The 19,924-nt window shown below is 40.0% G+C and overlaps 1 protein-coding gene across 6 annotated transcripts in view; it reads right to left on the reverse strand.

Annotated features, from left to right (window-relative positions):
- LOC126458130 (kinesin-like protein unc-104) overlaps positions 1-19,924 on the reverse strand; it is a 376,183-nt gene that overhangs the window by 90,169 nt on the left and 266,090 nt on the right. For 4 of the 6 annotated variants that reach the window (XM_050094968.1, XM_050094969.1, XM_050094970.1 and 1 more), the window contains exons 15-18: positions 18,052-18,166; positions 17,307-17,479; positions 12,498-12,676; positions 10,263-10,400 (exon numbers count right to left, since the gene is read on the reverse strand). In XM_050094968.1, coding sequence (XP_049950925.1) covers positions 10,263-10,400; positions 12,498-12,676; positions 17,307-17,479; positions 18,052-18,166 — 605 coding nt within the window. The remainder of the gene's footprint in view (positions 1-10,262; positions 10,401-12,497; positions 12,677-17,306; positions 17,480-18,051; positions 18,167-19,924) is intronic. The other 2 variants (XM_050094971.1, XM_050094972.1) reach the window with 2 other exon arrangements.

Genomic DNA, 19,924 nt, shown 5'->3' on the forward strand with positions numbered 1-19,924 from the left:
ATCAGCGAATACCATTACAGAGACTGCCAGAAGCATCAAAGCTCTTTGAAATGATTGATGTGGATGTGTTAGGAGTGTTTAACCAGATACCAGCAGGAAACTATTTTGTGTTGGCAATAATAGATCACTTTTCTCAGTATGTGGAGATTAATGCTATGCCAAATTACCAAGTAGTTACCGTCACACAAGCAGCTTACCACATTACAAAGTAGGGCACTGGGTAATTTTGTTTGGTCCTTACATGCTGAAGGGTAAGACTAAGAAATTCGTAAAGAGGTACTGAAGACTTCACAACGTGGTTGAGACTATGTCACCAGTCAACATTAGGCTGCAGTTGCTGACATGGCCAAGAATAGTACATGTTGGATGCCTGTGATCATTCTGTGGTGCTCTGGATGCAGTATGAAGAGTAGTAAGACAGAACCTGAGAAAGATGCAAAAAGGGATAGACATAAGAAGATGGATGGACCTGCATGAAAGGCACCATATGCACTAAGGTCAAGGAAGTGATAGAGGTATTTTTACAGTGTTACTGATGAATATTTAAGGTATTATGTGTGAGGTGACAGATATAAAATACTAAGATTTGAGGAATGAATTTTTGTGTTAGACAAGGGGTTCTTCTGATTTTCTTTGTATGTGGGTGCTCATGGGTGGCAGCAGCCTTCTGAGGGGCAGGGAGGATCGTGGTAGCCCCTGTCCTTGGGTTGCTATACAAGAGGGGTGAGGGTGGGGAGGTTGCTAGTCATGCCAGTGCTGAATGTCTTTGCCCAGAAAGGAGTGAGGCTGCTATGGAAATAGCACCTGGAGGAAGGAGTTCTTACTGCCAACATGGTAGTTATCAGCCACCATATCAAGTTTAGTTTTTAATGCATGGAAATGGGCTTCAACAGGTAGGCATAAGGAAGTTCATACAAGTGAGGACACGAGGTGTATTGTTGAGACTGGGTATAGCGTGCTGTCGACATCGAGGTCATTAGAGGCAGAGCACAAGCTCAGATTGTGTCAAGGATGGGGAAGGAAATTGGCCATGCCCTTTCAAAGGAACCATCCCAGCATTTGCCTGGATCAATTTAGGGAAATCACGGAAAACCTAAATCTGGATGGCCGGACATGGGTTCGAACTGTTGTTCTCCCGAATGTGAATTCAGTGGATCTCTCATGAGGGGGACAGACATGTGGTGATGACGGAGGAGGAACTGCAACATTGTTGGAGGGAGAAAGTGTCCAGCTCAATTGATTCAAACTGGCACAAATGCATACACTGTGCAGCTATTCATGGGCAGAAAGGAAGGACAGTGTTGTTCAAGGGACAGTGTGGAACCTAAACCTTATTTTCAGCAAGTGGGGTGACAATGATTTATTATGTATGTGATAATTTGGTACTGGTAGTGAGTTATTACGAGTGTGGAAGGCTCATAGAAGCAAGCTGGATGGATCTGAGGGGAAGTGGGTTGTTGATTAATGGGACAGCATGTGACACAACACGGCCAACCTTCAATCTACCAGCCATGGTTTTGAGAGTTAGCCAGCTGAAAGTAACACAGTCACAGTTTTCTAAGAGGTTCTCCCATAGCAGAATATAACCATCCTGAACAACACATTGAAACTGGACCTGATCCATCCCCTGAAACAATTAATAGTTGTCCAGAAGGGTGGATTTCAGGCAAACAGTTGATGCAGTATGTTGAGCAATTTAGGGGACAATGACGAGTACCACGATCTTGAGCATTGCAGTACCTAATGCCACAGTGGATGCAACCCTGCTGTGCAAGCCTACATCTGTCCAAGGCAGGGAGCCATCCATCAACCTGATGCATCAGTAGTACAGGTTCTGGTCGAATGGATCCTCAAAGCACAAAAGTGAGTGAATGTGGAATAATGAAGAGTCACTATTGATGACAAATGTTTTTCCTAGAGTTTAAGAGGTAGGAGGACACAGAATGAGTTAGGTATGTTTGCAAAGAGAATTGTGAAGGGCACAGGACTGGCACGATGTAGAAGTATAAAGGCACAATGTGACATGCATTCCAAATGAACAAATGGTCTTTTCAGTGGGGTAGGAATAAGCAACTGAGAAGTGTAAGAGGAAATCTAGCAAATAAGGTTTGTAAGGTCAAATGCTGTCTTCGAACCTGTGGGTTGGTTTACTAGATACTCACAATACAAACTTGTGCTGTACATGTGATATGCTGTTGTAGGTCAGTCTTAAGTGAGACCCAACAGCCCAGGTCTTTCTGTGGAGAGGGGTAGTGTAATGCTGCAACCATTGTATGGGCAAATCTGTGAGAATATTGCAGCAGCTGCTCGTAGCCAGTGAGCACACACTGTTGTCATTTCGGCTATAGTAACCTAGCTGCTGAATTATTGTGTAATGGGCCAGGATTGCTTGGTGAAACCTGCCATATCAGTAGTAATGGACAGTTCTTGCAATACAGGCAACAGGATTTCTCCAGCAGCAGGATTCAGTACAGTATTTCTGAGAATATGGGAAGAAGTGGCACAATGGTGTTACAGGTGTTCTGTTGTCTTGTACAAACAGCTGTTATTTATGCAGCAGTTTCACTATCTACAACCTAGCAGTTTTACCAGGGATGGGGGCTACGATAGTTGAGGGGATGACATCGAGCCACCAGCAGCAGTACCGGCTTCAAGCACTAAGCCAGGTCTCTGGACTCAGTGCCACAGCACAGTGAGCTTTCTGGGCACACTCCAGCAGCACCAGGACTCCTGCGGGGCAGTGAGTATCATCCCATGCATGGTGGATGTCTTCTGCAACTGCGGTGGGCAGGCCTTCCACTACGCGCCAACAGCCGCCGGGATGTAGTCATCCACCACAGAAATGGCTACCGAAGCAAGGTTGCCTACTGTGTTCATGCGCCACTGACACCAGGTGTTTGTGGCATGACTCACACAATGGGGTCACGTGCCACTTGCTGAGAACGGGCATCACCAAAGCTGGATGTGCACATGTTGCAGCCAGCTGACTGGACAGTAGATGACATCTCACGGGCCACCTGACCATCTTTCCATGGAATGGTTACTACCCCACGCAAACAAAATAGTGACACCCACATCTTTCTGGCCCTCCACCAGCCTGCTATTCCACCTCAACCCTCCACTGCCTGCCATCCTGTCATTGTAGCAACCCTTCCACCAACTGGGCTGGCTATAATTGTAAAATTGATTTCGGAAACTCCATGTTAAATGGTGTTTTCTTTTGCTGGTACAATGTGCTTTAGTTGTAGATACTACAATTTTTTCTTCTCTTTTCATCAGACACTTTCTTACATTAAGGAAAACTAGAATAACATTTAAACTAACATCTACAGCAGGCTGTTCCAACCGAGCTCCAGGGAGCCGGAGCGCTCCGGAGCGCTCACTGCGGCAGCTCGGAGCCCACGTGGAGGGGGAAAGCGAACTCACTGCCCCCTGGCAGCATGCAGCCACAACAATCCGTGTTTGATGGCAGCTATGACTAGGGGCGGGAGCCCTGTACCTCTATTGGAGAATGATACCTTTCTATTCAATCAGAGGGATGGTCGTCCACAGTGTCTTGTATGTCATAAAGTATTTAATTCTGGAAAGAGCTACAAGATACCACGACATTATACACGTCTTCATGCAGCGCACAGGTAGAAGGCGTTGCACGCAGAGAACTGTTAGCCAGGCTTAAGAACGACATACCAGGAGACGTAAGTTTAAAAACGGTTTCGTAATACGGAGGGTATTGAAACATGCAACATAGTTCGTGTTCTGTAATGCGTTCGTAATTTTCAGGTGAATGAGAGTGGAGAAAACACTACTGAATCTGCAATTTGAGCAAGCTACAGGGTCGCTCACATCATTGGGACGAGTGGCAAGCCGTTTTCGGTGGGACCACTCATAAAATTGTGCATGGCAGCAGTTGCAGACTGTTTGCTTCCAAGGGAGGTGCAGGCAATTGAAGGGGTTTGCCTGTCGAAGCAAACAATGTCTCGTCGAATCCTGGACATGGCAGTGGATTTAGAGACACAGCTCAGGAAAAAGGTGGAGAGCTTCGTTGCATTTTCACTAGCACCTGACGAAAGCACCGACATATCGGACTTTGCTCAGCTTGCAATCTTTGTGCGTGGTGTTGACATGGAGCTGCAAGTAACTGAAGAACTCTTGGATGTGGTACCATTCGATTACACTGCAACAGGACGTGACATTTTTTAAGCTGTTTGTGAATCAGTGGACAATATGAATTTGCAGTGGGATAAGCTCCATTCTGTAGCGACAGACGGTGCACCACAAATGATTGGGCGTTACCAGGGTTTTGCTTCTCGTTTGAAAAATAAACTCAGGGGCGAATTCGGGAAAGACATTTTGACTCTTCATTGTTTTATTCACCAAGAGGCACTGTGTGCTGAAACAGTAGAGCTAGGTAGCGTAATGAACGATATCGTGAAGTGTGTGAATTTTTTGCGGCGTCACGGTATGAATAATTGCCAATTCAAAGGATTCCTGAAAGATATGGAAGCGGAGTATGGGGATATACCTTAGGACAGTACAGTTCATTGGCTGAGTCTGGGAAAAGTTCTTGATGTTTTCTTTGCCATTCGTGAGGAAATATCCCTTTTTCTCTAAATGAAAGGGGAAGAAATGTGTTGTCTGAAAGATATAAAATGGATATCGAACCTGGCGTTCCTAGCTGACATAACTATGCATCTGAATAATATAAATCTGTCATTGTAGGGCAAAGGGCAGCTAACCGCTGACATGCACGACCAGATCAAGCGTTCATGGAAAAGTTACGTTTATTTGAGAGGCAGATGAGTAATGGACATTTAACATTCTTCAATCGTCTTGCTTCTTTAAAACCACCTGAGGGTACTACTTTCGGCGATTACCAAGCAAAGTTAAAGCAGCTCATTGCGTCGTTTCATCACGATTCCGAGACCTCACTAGTTTGGAAATGGAACTTCAGGTGTTCAGCGCTCCTTTTTCAGTTTCCCCTGATGACTTGTCATCGTCACTTCAGTTTGAGATTATTGATTTGCCAAATTCAACTTTGTTGAAAGAGAGGTACTGCAATATGATGGTATCATTCATTACAACAAAAAACATTTCCCAAGCTTCACAACAATGCTGCTCAGATCATGTGCATATTTGGATCTACGTGTTGTTGTGAGCAGCTTTTCTCAGCAATGAAAAGAGTAAAAAGTAAGGAACGATCATTTTTTTGGGATGCAACGATGAAGGCCATCCTCCGCATTAATGCTGAAAACTTTGACGACTGATATTTCCGATCTTGTAATGAAAAGAAAATTTCAAGCGACAGAGGCCCAATAAATTTAGTATGCAATTTCTTGTACAATAGTTGTTTCTTATTTATTTTCTAAACATCATATTTCCTGGTGTAGCATGTCACCACGTCTTAGCAGCTAAGAGTATGAGGTTGTCGATCTTGTAAGATGCTTGCCTTGCCGCCTGCCTCAGCCAGCCGTGCCACGTGCCGGCACACTTGAATGGTCACAGCGAGCGACACGGCTCCCTGGAGCAGGGAGCGCTCCGCGGCTCACAACGGAGCCGACGAGCTGGAACAGCCTGATCTACAGTATCTCTGAATTAACTTTTTTCCTTTGCTCTTCTTTTAAAATGTCAACTGAGCTTTTGTTTATAATTTTAAATCTTTACTTCAGATTAAAATGTACCAGAACCTGAACCTCCACCTTGCCTCCATATGAAATTCCCAACCATCTGATCAGTCTTCACAAGTCTATATCTGCAAGCACTTCCCTCCTGATTCTCTCACCTGTACAGAGGCGCTAATGCATATATTATAAGATTAGATCTGGTTCATTTCAGAACACACTCCTCTGGACAGTGAATTCGGATTTATTCAACTCATAAGACACATATGCTAATCATTTAATTGCAGTATAGGAATACATCAAAATATGGTTGATGCAATTTCACTGATACAAAGCTATAGTTAAAATGGAAAATCCAGGATGGAATGTAACAATATTATGAAAAGGATAGTTGCTATTCAACATACAGTGGCTGATGCTGAGTCACAGATAGGCACCACTAAAAGACTGTCAGAAAGTGAAGAAAGTGAGCTTTTGGCCAACAAGGCCTTCATTGCAAATAGATAAAACACACACACACACACACACACACACACACACACACACACACACACACCACAGTCTCTGACTGTAGGGACCAGACTGAGAGCAGAAGTGCATGGTGGGAGAAGCAACCAGGTGGTGTGGATAAGGAGGAGGCTGGGTCAGGGAGGGGGAGGGATAGCAGGGTATGGGTGGCGGATGGTAAAACACTGCTTGTGGGCGCCTACAGGGATGAGGTGAAGACAGGGTAGGGCAGTTAGGTGCATTCAGGAGGTTAGACTGAGGGTGGGAGGGAGGAATGGGGGGCAGCAGGAAAGGAGAGAAGTAAAAAGACTGTGGGCGTTGGTGGAATAGACGATTGTGTAGTGCTGAAATGGGAACAGGAAAGGGGGTGGATGGGTAAGGGCAAAACTAACAAAGATTGAGACCAGGAGGTTAACGGCAATGTAGGCTATATTGCAGGGTGAGTTCCTACTTGTGCAGTTCAGAAAAGCTGATTTTGGTGGGGAGAATCCAAATGTCACAGGCTGTGAACCTGTCATTGAAATGAACATTGTGTTGGGCAGCGTGCTCAGCAGTGGGGGGGTCCAGCTGTTTCTTGGCCACAGTACATCGGAGGTCATTCATGTGAACAGACAGTTTGTTGGTTGTCATGCCCATACAGAATGGAGCAGAGTGGCTGCAGCTTAGCTCGTAGATCACAGGACTGTTTTCACAGGTATCCCTGCCTTTGATGGGATGGGTGATGTCTGTGACCGGACTGGAGTCTGTGGTGGTGGGAGGATGTATGGGACAGGTCTTGCATCTGGGTCTATTACAGAGATACGAGCCATCAGGCAAGGGATTGAGAGCAAGGGTTGTGTATCGATGGATGAGGATATTGTGTAAGTTCAATGGATAGTGGGGAGGGTGATTATGGTCCGTGAAGGCCTCAGTGAGACCCAGTTTTGTACGAAAACAAATCTCCCATGCCGTATCTCTCCAGTCACCCACCACTTCCCGAAGTCCCACTTGTCAGCAACAGAGGAGCATTCTTCTTCTGACTCAGTACCAGTGCCACCCAGGACTGGAGCAACTGAATTATATTCTACGCCAGGGTTTCGACTACCTCTCGCTATGCCCTAAAATGAGGAACATCCAACCCATGATCTTTCCCACCCCTCCCACAGTGGTATTCTGCTGCCCACTGAATCTATACAATATCCTCGTCCATCCCTACACAACCTCTGCTCCCAACTCCTTGCCTCACGGCTCGTATTCCTGTAGTAGACCTAGACGCAAGACCTGTCACACATCCTCCCAGCACCACATTCTCCAGTCCAGTCACAAGCATCACCTATCCCACAAAATGCAGGGCTACCGGTGAAACCAGATATGTGACCTACAAGCTAAGATGCAACCACTGTGCTTTGTTCTGCCCCCCCCCCTCCCCCCCCCCCCCTCCCGTTGGGCATGACAATGAATAAGCTGTCTGTCTGCATGAATGGCCACCGTCATACTGTGGCCAAGAAACAGCTGGACCACCCTATTGCTGAGCATGCTGCCCAACACATTGTTCTTCATTTCAATGACAGCTTCACAGCCTGTGCCATCTAGATTCTCCCCACCAACACCAGCGTTTCTGAACTGCACACTTGGGAACTCTTCCTGCAATATATCCTACATTCCCGTAAACCTCCTGGCCTCAATCTTTGTTAGTCTTGTCCTTACCCATCCAGCCACCTTCCTGTTCCCATTCTGGCACTATGTAGCCCTATATTCCACCAACGCAAACGCATCCACAATCTTTTTACTTCTCTCCTTTTCTGCTCCCCCCACCTTGTCCCTGTACGCTTCCACAAGTAGCACTTTACTGTCCCCCACTCCTACCCTGCTATCCCTCCCCCCCCCCCTGCCCCAGCCTCCTCCTTACCCCCACCACCCAGTTGCTTCTCCCACCATGCACTGCTGCTCACAGTCTGGCCCCTGCAGCCAAAGACTGTGGTTGTGCGTGTGAATTGCATCAATTGCATGTGTGCGTGTGAGGTGTGTGTGTTTTTTGTCTGTTTGCAACTAAGGCCTTGTTGGCCGAAAGCTCACACTCTGACAGTCTTTTAGTTGTGCCTATCTGCAACTCAGCATCTCCGCTATATGGTGAGTAGCAGCTATCCTTTTCCTAATATTGTTGTAAAGCTACAGTTAATACGCTGGAGTTGTATTTAAACATTAATGAAACTTTTTTTGTGAAAAGATGCCTTTACATATTCACATAATAAGACAATTTATAAACTACATCCTGCTCAAATCAAACAATGGAAAGTCCAGGATGCTCAAATATTCAGTTCATCATTCATGAAATCTTCAGAACGTGCAGCTTTCTTTTCAGTGAATCTTAGTTCATACCCAAAATTTCTTGGCTTTTAATTTGTTATAAATTTTCATTCTCATGTACTGGGAGTCTTAGCAAGTTTAAATGATGAACAGGGAACACACTTTTTTTTTTTTTTTTTTTTTTAATTTCTTGTATTATAAGCGTGAACAAGCAGTTCTGCTTGTATAATTCTAAAGTGGAATGCAAACAAATGATAATTTAATAGATATATAGGGAGGGTACTGTTAATAATTTCAGATTTTTAAACAATGAGCAACATGATTTCCTTGGACGCACAACACGCATCTAATATTTCTTTTCTGTAAAGTCAGTTGCTTGAATTTCACCAAAAAACAATACCATACCTTATAACTGACTGGAAATAGCAATGGTATGCAATTTTCCTTTTGTCTATGTCATTGGCATTTACCAATATTTTCATTGCAAATGCAAAGCTATATAATTTGTTTACTAGATATCCCACATGTTTGTTCCAATTTAAATTCTTGTCTAGATTTAATGCTAAAAAATTCACAGAATCCACTTCTTCTAGATTTTGATTTTTGTGGTTTATTTTAATTTCCTGGCTTGTTGACTGTTTTGATTTGAGCTGGATCACATGGGTTTTTGGGACGTTCAGGGTTAATCCACTGAGATGAAGCCATGTTTGTAAATGACCTATTGTATTGATGATGCACACAGGGATAGTTTCTGGCTCACAATCCTCTATTAATACAGATGTGTCATCTGCAAATAAAACTGATGGGGCAGTTATACTGATTGACAGATCATTAATGTAGAATTGAAACAATACAGGTTCTAAGATAGAACCTTGAGAGACACCTTGTGTTACTGTCTTCTATTTGAAAGAATAATTTGCAGTGCAGAGACAACCACTCTTTATTTCATTCTGCATTTATGAATTTCTTTCTCTTTATTTGCTAAATTTATTTACATTTTGTCAGTACTTCTCATACTGATTTGCTTGTTACACAGACTACGTAAGAACATGAGCTCAGCTGTAGCTGTAGGAATATCTACTGAATGCTTTAAATAGCAACCAAATAACCCAAAAAATTAACCTGGGCCCATGTCGCCTTTAAACCATTTTTCTGTGTTGCTTGTGGCACACATCTGAAATATCAGTAATAAATTTTCTATATAGAAACTTATTTTCATAGATCTTTATATACAAATGACCCTTAAAGTTTATTAGATGATAAACTTACGCAAAATTTTGTCAGAAACGCTGATAAATACAGAATTTATCTTACAAATATGCTTGGTGATTCATAAAAGCATTTATTTGCTGCAAGTTCATGCTAGTCAGGACAACAAAGCATGCAAACTCACAACGCCCATTGCCTATCTGAACAGTGTGGATTCTTTATTTGCAAACATTTCATTATTCAGTTTAAGAAAAAACACAAGCAAATGTTCTTCACAGCAAACACACTGAGATTTTGAGAAGAAGACTTTAAATATTAACACAATAAAAAAGTTCAGCAAACATTAAATATGATGAAGACAAAAGCAGTGATTTACACCAGTGAAAATTCACAAAAAGCTCTGTCTAATGTTGTCCTTGGATGAGGCAGAACTAAGTAACAGATAAGATGAAGAAGAAGAAGTAAAGAAGGAGGAGGAGAAGAACATATTTTACAGAAGGAAAGCATGTATGTGCATATCCAAATATAAAACACCAGCTTCAGTGCACACAAAATGCCATGCCAGGAGCTCAGGGTCAGTGGGCGAAGAGCACATTAAGATCAGCTCACAGGTACATTTATGCTGTAAAGGAGTACACCAACCTCGAAGGCAAAAGATTTGCAAGTGAGAACTTCTGATTAGGACACACAGTGAGACATTGGAAAAAGTCATCCTTCACATCCGGTGTCTCCGGGCTAATATCTTCATTGTAAATATGACGCATGAGTTCCAAGCGATGTCTACAATACAGGAAATGATGCTGTTAATCACAAAAAGTGTCAAATGCACACTGAATAGAAGAACACCTGTACTGCAGACAGAAGTAACACATAAAATTAAATGCATGGTTTAAATGATGATCAACTATGCAGTATCTTTTGCCTTGGAAGTTACTTTTCCTTTTAAAAGCCAAAAAATCACCTCACTTGTAATTTCTGCCACAATAATATTTGACAACAGAATCAATCAATTTCTGCCTCTAACAGTTACATCACTATTATTTTACAACATTATTTTCCATTGTTAATTCCCTCATGCAATTAAATAATTCTATCATTTTTTGGTTTTGAAATCATTTTGAAGGAATTACATTGATTGTATATTTAAAAATGTCAACATGAATTTCATACATAATACACAAAATCAGAACACAGTCACAACAAATAAGACATGGAAGAAATGAAAATCTATACAATACGACAGGTAATACCAAAAAAACAGCACCCCAATATCTACTGTTTGCACTAGACACAATAGCATGAAGAGCATTAAGTTGAATTCCTCTCTCTAATTTATGAGTATCCATTTTCCATTGGATTTATCTTCCATGATAAAAGCATCTGATTTACTTTGCTTCCCTTTCATTCTGTAATCCAGTGCTTGTTCTCCTTTGTTGCAGTTTATCAGGTCGAGTTTCTCCTTTCACCATTTGTACATTCTCTTTCGCTGCTTTTTCTTTTCTCTTCTTTGTGCCCCTCTTGTTAGTGCATTCCACCTGCATACCATGTACCCTCCCGAGACACATTGTTCAAAAGCTTACAAAGTATCATCCTTTTTGTGTGCCTCTCTGGTGCTCATTACCTCTAAAATATATCAATCACTATATGCACAAAGAAAGAAAAGCTTTCTAAGACAATGATTTGCAATTAATGGGCTTTATTTTTTATATACATAGCAAATATTTTACTTTAGTTTTTCTTTTCCATCACATGTATTATATTCTTGTGCTTGTAACAACTATTAACTAATGCATTTGAGAAACAAATTATCTACTCATCACTGAATCTGTGTGGAGAATATTTCTCTTTCCTTATATCATCCTTTGTGTTCCATGTAGGATTTTCCATTAAGGATAGAGGATGGGAAAAATAATACAAACTCATTAAAAAAAGATCAAATATCCTGGGGTATCAGTGTATATAAAACCTGAATTATATTTAACAGGAAGTCTTCCCATGAAGAAACTGTTCTTGTGGTATGCTGGAAGACAGTAATGGGCTTTTGATTATTTTATCAAAATAAACCACAAATTTTTTGATAAGATTAAAATCTGGCTATTATGGAGACCAGGGAAAACATGTTATTTAATCCTTACACTTCTCAAACAAAACTTTTCCACTTCTAGCCATGTGATTTGAATGCATCATTACCTTGAAAGTTGAAATCTGCTGCTGGGAGTAATGCTTGAGCAACTGAATGAACACTGTGAACTAAAATGGTTTCACAGATCTTAAAAGTTACCATTATTTTCTGTGAATACCAGGGCATGAGCACCCAAACCATCATACAAGTGGAACTTTTCCAAGTGTTTTTGCTCTTCCTTGATGAAAGAATCTTTGATTTTGAAAGGTAGCTTTTGTGTCTCTCTCTCTCTCTATCATGCTAACACTTGGTAAGTGGAAGTGTTTTCTACATTTGTTTCATAAACTATGAAAAAAGGATTACTTTTTGGCAGTGCACTCAATATGCGGCACTCTTGGAAGTGCTAGCACAAACAAGTCATTGAAACATCAACATGGTATATTGTGATGGAGGCAATACTCAGTACTTATAGATACATACATGTTTCATAAGTTACCTTAGTAACATTTTTATTTTTTTGGTTGCCAATGTGTTCTGACTGAGTGAGCCTTTCATTTACTTCCCAGTCCTTAACTTGTCCATCTGCCTTTCATTACGAAACATAATATGGTAACAAAAGATTCACATTGAAGTTCATTTTTGTGCAATATTATTAACTCAACAGCTGGGTTATTGTTTTATCTTGTGCTAAATTTGGCACTGATATATAGAAACTTGATGCAACAAAGAACAGTGGACCAACAGTACAAATTTACCTCAGTTTCTCCAGTGTCCAGTAATGTGTTGCACCATTCTTGGTATCCTGTACTTCAACAGCAACAATCGTTCGTGGGTAAGGACGCTCATCGTCATCATCGTCATCAACAGCTGGTAACAGGTCAGCAGGGAGTGGAGAGTATAGAGTATCTGTCAAAAGTGTGAACTGGAATTGCACCTGCAACAAATTACTATTGATTAGGGTGTGCTGAAGTCACATTTTTTTGGGATCTGCAAATACTATTTCACAAAATAATATAAATAAAACTGCCAGTAGTTTCAAAAAATGTGTTTCATAAGTTATGTTTATGGACCAAAAAACTCCCTTGATGTTTTTCAAATATTAATGATATCCTTATTGTGTTTGGAAAGTAGTCAGTGAAACTTATTAGACAGATATAAAAAAGAAAATTTTAGTGCTCTAGAGGAAGAAGAAAATATGGGTAGCAAACATATGTTCATCCCAAGATTGGCTATAGTTGATGATAAAGTAGAAGAATGTCATCTTTAATGAGAAAATTACAAGAACATGTTTTAAATGTCTTCTGAATATTCACATTTTCAATACTGCTCAGTGAAGTTCTGGGATTACAGTCTGGTCATGCCAGAAGTCTTAATTTTACTACCAATTTTCCTTCTCTTTTGCTATAGAGAAACACAATATTTGCATGAAATAAAGGGGAATATAAACAATTGTGACTCGATTCAGAACTAATGTGACTCCTCCCTTATACGAGTCCAAAGTGTTATAATTAGTTAATTAACTGAGGGAAGAGTTCATCATGAGGAAGACTTTAAACTATGGCTAAAAAATTCATTGCACTACACTGTTGTTTACAGGCACCAGTTCTACAGATATATTTGGAGCTCTACTTGTTTCCTCGTTTATACTTGTTTCATCCTTACTGAAAACAAAAATGAGAAATTTAACAGAATGTGTGGTAAAAAAAAGTAGAATCTTAGAAGACAAGGCGAGTAAAGAGACAACACTAAACTTTTATAAGATTATGGCAGTATCGTTAGGCATATATAACACTAAAATCATTGGCTCTCAGCCATTATTAGCAAAGAAAAAAATAAAATTCAGACCCAGAAACAGAGTTTATTTGATCAAATACAAACTGCTCAAATAACATTTTGCACCACCTGTGTTTGTGAACATGTGAGGTCTTAAGATTTGAAAGGGTAAGATAATGAAGGGATAAGCCTTATGAAACTTTAATAAAAGTAGCATGACATACCCAAAAACCAAAATTAAGGCAGTCGGTTTGAAAGTGCAAATCTATGTGCATACGTGAAATTGAAATATGCTACTAGGAAAGTCCAATATTGTGTTGTCCCATCCCGAACACAATAACATGATTGGATCCTTCTTGGCACTCTGTCCAGAAGGTTGTCAAGATGTTAGTTGATGTTCAAGCCTGCCTCACTAGTCGATGTTGGTTGACGTTCAAGACCGCCCCACTATTCAACTGCAGCCCTTCACAAGTCATCAAGTGTGTGACGAAGGTTCCTGCGACAACATACTGAAAGCTTCAACTTGTCTCAAGTATGCTCACATGCTCAGTTGGTTCATGTTACCAGATCCTGGAGGCAATTTCATTTACTCATTTAGTTGACTCATGGCTCCAGGATGCAAGTGTTCACAAGGTGTGCCTGGCACAATCATTTATTACTGTCTTGAAAGATGAACCCATCACTAGAATGTTGACTGTAGGGCTGACAGTAAGTTGGAAGATCCTGTTCCAAAACTGCAAAGCATTCAAATTATTGATAGCTGAAGAGACACTCCAGACATCTGTACATGATACTGCCTGACTCTCCTGCCTCCTGACACTGTGAGACTGCATGCTTGGGCTGTGCATTGATACCTAGATGCTTCCATACACTTTTATGACAATCATCAGGCATCACACAAATCCTGCACTTTTTGGTGAAGAGGATTCGACTCCATTGATCCAGGATCCATCCCTAGTGTTATCTTGCCTATCTTATCTGCATACCCTGGTGCTGAGGGGTTTGTACTGCTGTTTGTAATGTGTGCCTTTGGGCCAAATTGATCGTGTGTAGGTGGTTGTATACTATATACATCAACAGACCCCTCCCATGGCAGTGTGTAGTTCTGTTGCATTCCCTTCATGGTACTTATGAGCCATAAGTTGTTGATAGCGACCACCAGTTAATGTTGTTGACTGTGGACAAAGAAAGAGGCATATCTTCAACGTTTAGTGTGTCATAATATCAGTTGAATGTTCCAGTATCTTCACTGTAGTACACTTATATGGCAGCAAACTTATCAAGATGCTATAAAGTGACAAAGTGTGCACAATCCAAAGTCGAAATGATTTTATGAGGCATGTCAATAGACTGAAAAGTTGTCGAAAGCTGGTTTACGCCATCCACAACTGAGATATTGTATGATCTACTGAACTATACTTAGAATGCAGGTTTACCTTAACCTCCGATCAATATACAGGTGACTGTATGTATCCATTTTCTGGGGTCAAAAGAGCACTCGTAAAGAGATTAATGGGGAGGGGGGGGGGGCCTAAAAAAGACCTATAAAAGTCGTGTGGGTAATGGAAAACTTTCTTTTGAGCACATTAGATGTAATGAGAAGAGATAGCACATGTTCAATATTTTCTCTTTTCTCTGCTAAAAAAGAAACTCTTCATTTCAGAAGATAGAAATGTTGTTATTTATTTTCACATGTTTCTGAATTGGGAGTTGTGCCTTATGATGATGATGATGATGATGATGATGATGATGATGATGATGATGATACGGTAGTGTGAGTGCACGACAGCACAGTCTTGTGCCTTCTGGAGGTAAATATGGACAGCTGATCCATCTCTGCTCTCTGCACATCCTGCAGGCAATTATGTTTGTGAAACTAAATACAGAACATAATACAATGTACATCACTACAACAAATGAGGAAGGGAAAACTTGAACAGAATCACAGGTAATAAACTGCACTCCATATTCAATAGGGATGATTTTTCGAATAGACTACCATCTGATTCTAAGGTAGCTAATTTAAATATCTTTAAGAATAAAGTGTAGAATTTAGTAATAGAGAAATGCTGTTATTCAGTAAAAGATTTCAAATTGTAGTGTCTGACTGAAGAAAAATCATTTAATACCTAGAGCCTAAAATTACGTTACATCACCAGTAGTGGATGTCACATGCAGAACAGGCTTGTGATGCTTTTTTTTTTTTAAATCAAGATCAATGTAAAGCGCACACACTTTAATGTGGAGTTGATCACCAAGCTGTGTCAGTGATCGGGTCTCACCTGCCATGTACAGAACTGGTAGCTTACACCCACGATATATGCTTCCGTGAAACCAAAAATGATCCGTGATGGTAATGACAGCCAGTTCTTTTTGCTGTCATGACAATCATACTGGAATCTTGTGAGGGATATGGAATAATCTTCTCCCTCATTCCATAATAATAATAATAATAATAATAATAATAATAATTAGCAACACACAACACAAAGCAAAGTGAAGTACACAATGCATATTGATAACAGCTACCACAATTTCCCTGAGTCCAGCAGTGCTGTACATAAGGTAGTACAGGCCTGACCCCTTCTGGTGTATTAATGCAACCATAGTTCAAAAAACCCTCCACCTTAAACTTCCATGTTAAAAGGTTCACACACAGACCAGCCTGGGGGGTTTCTGCAGAGTGTGCATGCCGAATGTCAGGTGGAAACCCTGACATGAAATGAAATCTGAAGTTAGCAACAGTAAAAATTCCTTCAAATAGGAGATGATAACTAACTGAAAATTAAAGTAAAAAAGCCAAGTTTCATCCCTAAAAAAATTATCAGTTTACAAACAGCTCTGTGGTCAGGGCAACCACAGCTATGGTAGTACATTTCATAGCAATAACTCTGTAAACAGTTGTATCTTGAACCAATTTTATTAAGGCACTACAGGTTTCATGGGTGTAGCATCATCAGATGCATATCTACATAACAAGAAATAAGCAAAGGCAGTGACTGAACCCCTAAACATACAATACCAGAGCAAAAAGCACATAATTATGAGAATAGATAAAAGCACAAGTGTACTTACAAAAATTAAAATATAGTGAACCACATGGAGGACAAGACAGAAGGCCCTACCATCATAGTTAAACCATAATGTCCACTGGGCAGAAAGTCAATGAATAAAAAGATGGATAATGGAAAACAGCCTACATTATAACCAGAGAGTGAAAGTGAGACACTAGACTAAAAGCAGCATATTGTTGAGTCAAGAAACAGAAGAGCTATCAGTGCATCAGCAAAGGACAGAGCCACCTTGGCGAGCTGGAACTATGGCCGACTGCACTGTATGTGCAGAGCAAGGCAGGGAAACAAAATGTATGGCCCGAGTTGCAGGCTCAAAGAACACCACACCATGACATGGGTTATGCAAAACAAAAACCGTACCCACTATGAGCATAATGTGGAAGATGTATGTAATGTGGAAGATGGAGCTTCCTTACATAAATCCTGACGAAATAAATGTAAGAAAGCACTCGGATACCATGCCTGGCAAAACACTCTTGTTTACTTTTCTCAGTTTTTAACAACAAAATGATGAATTTCAAAGTCTGTGCCTTCTCTGATCAATATATTGTAATTATTGCTGTTGAAATAATTCGCAAGGGATGTAATTATATGATGTGGTTCTGTCCTAGAATTTGCATTTCATTTATTATAGCATTATGTTTATCTTTACACAATTCTACTTGCTGACAAATTTCTCATCACATTAATAATACGGACAAAGTTACAGTCTCTCACCTTCTTTTTCAGCTCGACAGAGATGGCGTTAGCCTCCTTGAGGAATATGGCGTTTCCCCAGAGGTCGTCACGTAGAGAGGTGAACTGATGGTACTTCCACTTGCGGAAGCCCCACGCGGCCAGCTGGTACTGTCGGTCACTCCAGTTGCACTCTGCGTCAAACAAGGGGTTGACTGAAATGCCAGCAGGCAGTCCACAGTCAGCAACAACACCCAGCAAGACTCAGAGTTTAAAAAGACACTTAACTTAACAGAGCTTCACACACGCTCATGCGACAGTGCTCATTATCTGGGAGGCTTACTGGGAGTGCTTTCAAAAATAAAATAACAAAACTCAAAATAATGTTTACTGGCTTTATATGTATGTAATACACATAGTTTACAGAACAATTATATCTAATAATAATTTTAGACTACATATGCACATAAATATTAGACACAACTAGATTGTACACTACACAGCATACTTTAATTTATTTTAATGGCGTGCAAAGCTCCTGTCCAAAAGCCCGTTGTGTATCTGTTCATTAGAGTTCTACAAAACTCTGAGAGTTGATGAGGAACTAAAATGTTAGGAAGCAGTGATCGAAACTCAAAATTTTATGCTTATGCATGCTAGAAGCAGAAAAATATTCATTTTAGTAATATGAAAGAGGTGGACATATTGGCCTCTGAAGTAAAATTGTAATACAAGCTGTACAGCTGTAACATTCCACGAAGGAAGATAATGGCATTAAATTACTCACCAAATATATCCTCTTCATTATTAAAATCTTCTGGAGTATAAGAACTATACATTGACATAGTCATACTCTGTTCTTCAACTTGTTTCTGTAGTGCATCAATTCTGGCCTCATAGTTCTGAATTTAAAGAAATGATTAAATCCATTAAATTGTACAACAGAACAAAAGAAATGCTAAAACAAAACATCACATTGTGCTAAATACAGAATAATATGCCGAGTGAGATCATCGACATGTAAAATGAATTTAATGATATATCTGAATGTTTTATATGTTCTTGTGAGTCAAAAAATGAAAATCCAGAACTATGATTACTTTATGTTTTGCTATTTAGCTCACGATATTATATAAACAATAGATAGGGCAAAAAAGTAGAAAATTAAACAAGATTTCCAGTACCTGAAAATTTCACTTTTCACGTGAAACTTCAAATCACGAACTATACAAATGCACAATAAAATTAAGTGGTCTTAAATGTGCCAAGACAACTAGGGGAAAAAAGAAATTTAAATTAAAAACCAATAGCAACACAAACAAAGCTGTAAGAGAAGATCTAACGAAATGTGAAATGCAAGAAAGATTAAGAAGAACAAGAAACCATTGCAAGAAAACAAGCACAACTAAATTGCTCTCTATCTCCCCCCCCCCCCCCCCCCCCACACACACACACACACACAGAGATAGAGAGAGAGAGAGAGAGAGAGAGAGAGACAGAGACAGAGAGAGAATACATGAAATTATTATATTTTTGTACACCAGACAGGAATTATTTGAGAGAAACCATTTTCGCCATTCACATGATACTAGAAACAAAGAAAATTTTATGCTCACCATCCACCACCTCAGACTGCATGCTCAGGGACCTCAATACATAGGAATGAAAATTTGTAATAAATTAAAAGGGAACAAGCTGATGTAGATGAATTTAGGTTCACTTAAAAGAAAGCTATATGAGGTACTCACACTGAAGTGTTATTACTCAGTGGATGAATTCATGCAGGACAAACTGGAAATTTGAGCTGGATACAATGTGTTACACATTCCAAGAACTATCCTTATAGTGTTATTATTTTTTAGTGTAAAAATCATTGTAGCTGTAGTATCAATTTTTGACATGTCTCCTGTACGCAAACCAAATGGATTGTTAATGTACGTCATGAGATGGGAGAGAGAGAGAGAGAGAGAGAGAGAGAGAGAGAGAGAGAGAGAGAGAGAGAGAGAGAATGAATGAACATGTATAGGAATAGGTAATTACTATTGCAAGGAAGTGCAATTTAACTATATATAAGAAGGGAAAAATGTTACTTGCACTACAAACAGAACAGGACCAAGGCAACTACTGGGACAATACAAGTGAACTGCACTGGCAAAATTTTTACCTTATGGTCATGTAGCTATCTTTTTTTCTTTCTTTCTTTTTTCTTTTTTTTTTAAAAATAATGATTGATAGTTGCTAATATAATCTACAGAAGGATTCTATCACAGTCACATCACTGTGGTACTGTATTTCACGACTAGTTTCACACCCCTGAGGGATTCTCCCATTGTGGTGATATGATGAATATGTCTGAATGAATTAGTTGCTAGAATGACTGATTTTGGCAGAACAGGAAGTAAATGGTTTCATTAACGTGCAGAATAACAGAACCAAATCCTACAATTGTTACATCATATAAGCAGAGACAAGCCCTGGACACTGCTAAAACAAAATTATATTTTTCTTTAAAGTTGAATGAACTAAAATGCGCTGAAATGCAATATCAAAGTTTTCAGATTTTCATAAGAAATACTATTTATTTTAAATTTCCATCCCATTTGTGGCTTTTATTTTTCCTGAGTAATGTCCACTTGCTGTTAAGTCAGACGGTAGTGCCA

Source organism: Schistocerca serialis, chromosome 2 (genome assembly GCF_023864345.2).
Source record: "Schistocerca serialis cubense isolate TAMUIC-IGC-003099 chromosome 2, iqSchSeri2.2, whole genome shotgun sequence".
Lineage (NCBI taxonomy): Eukaryota > Metazoa > Arthropoda > Insecta > Orthoptera > Acrididae > Schistocerca > Schistocerca serialis.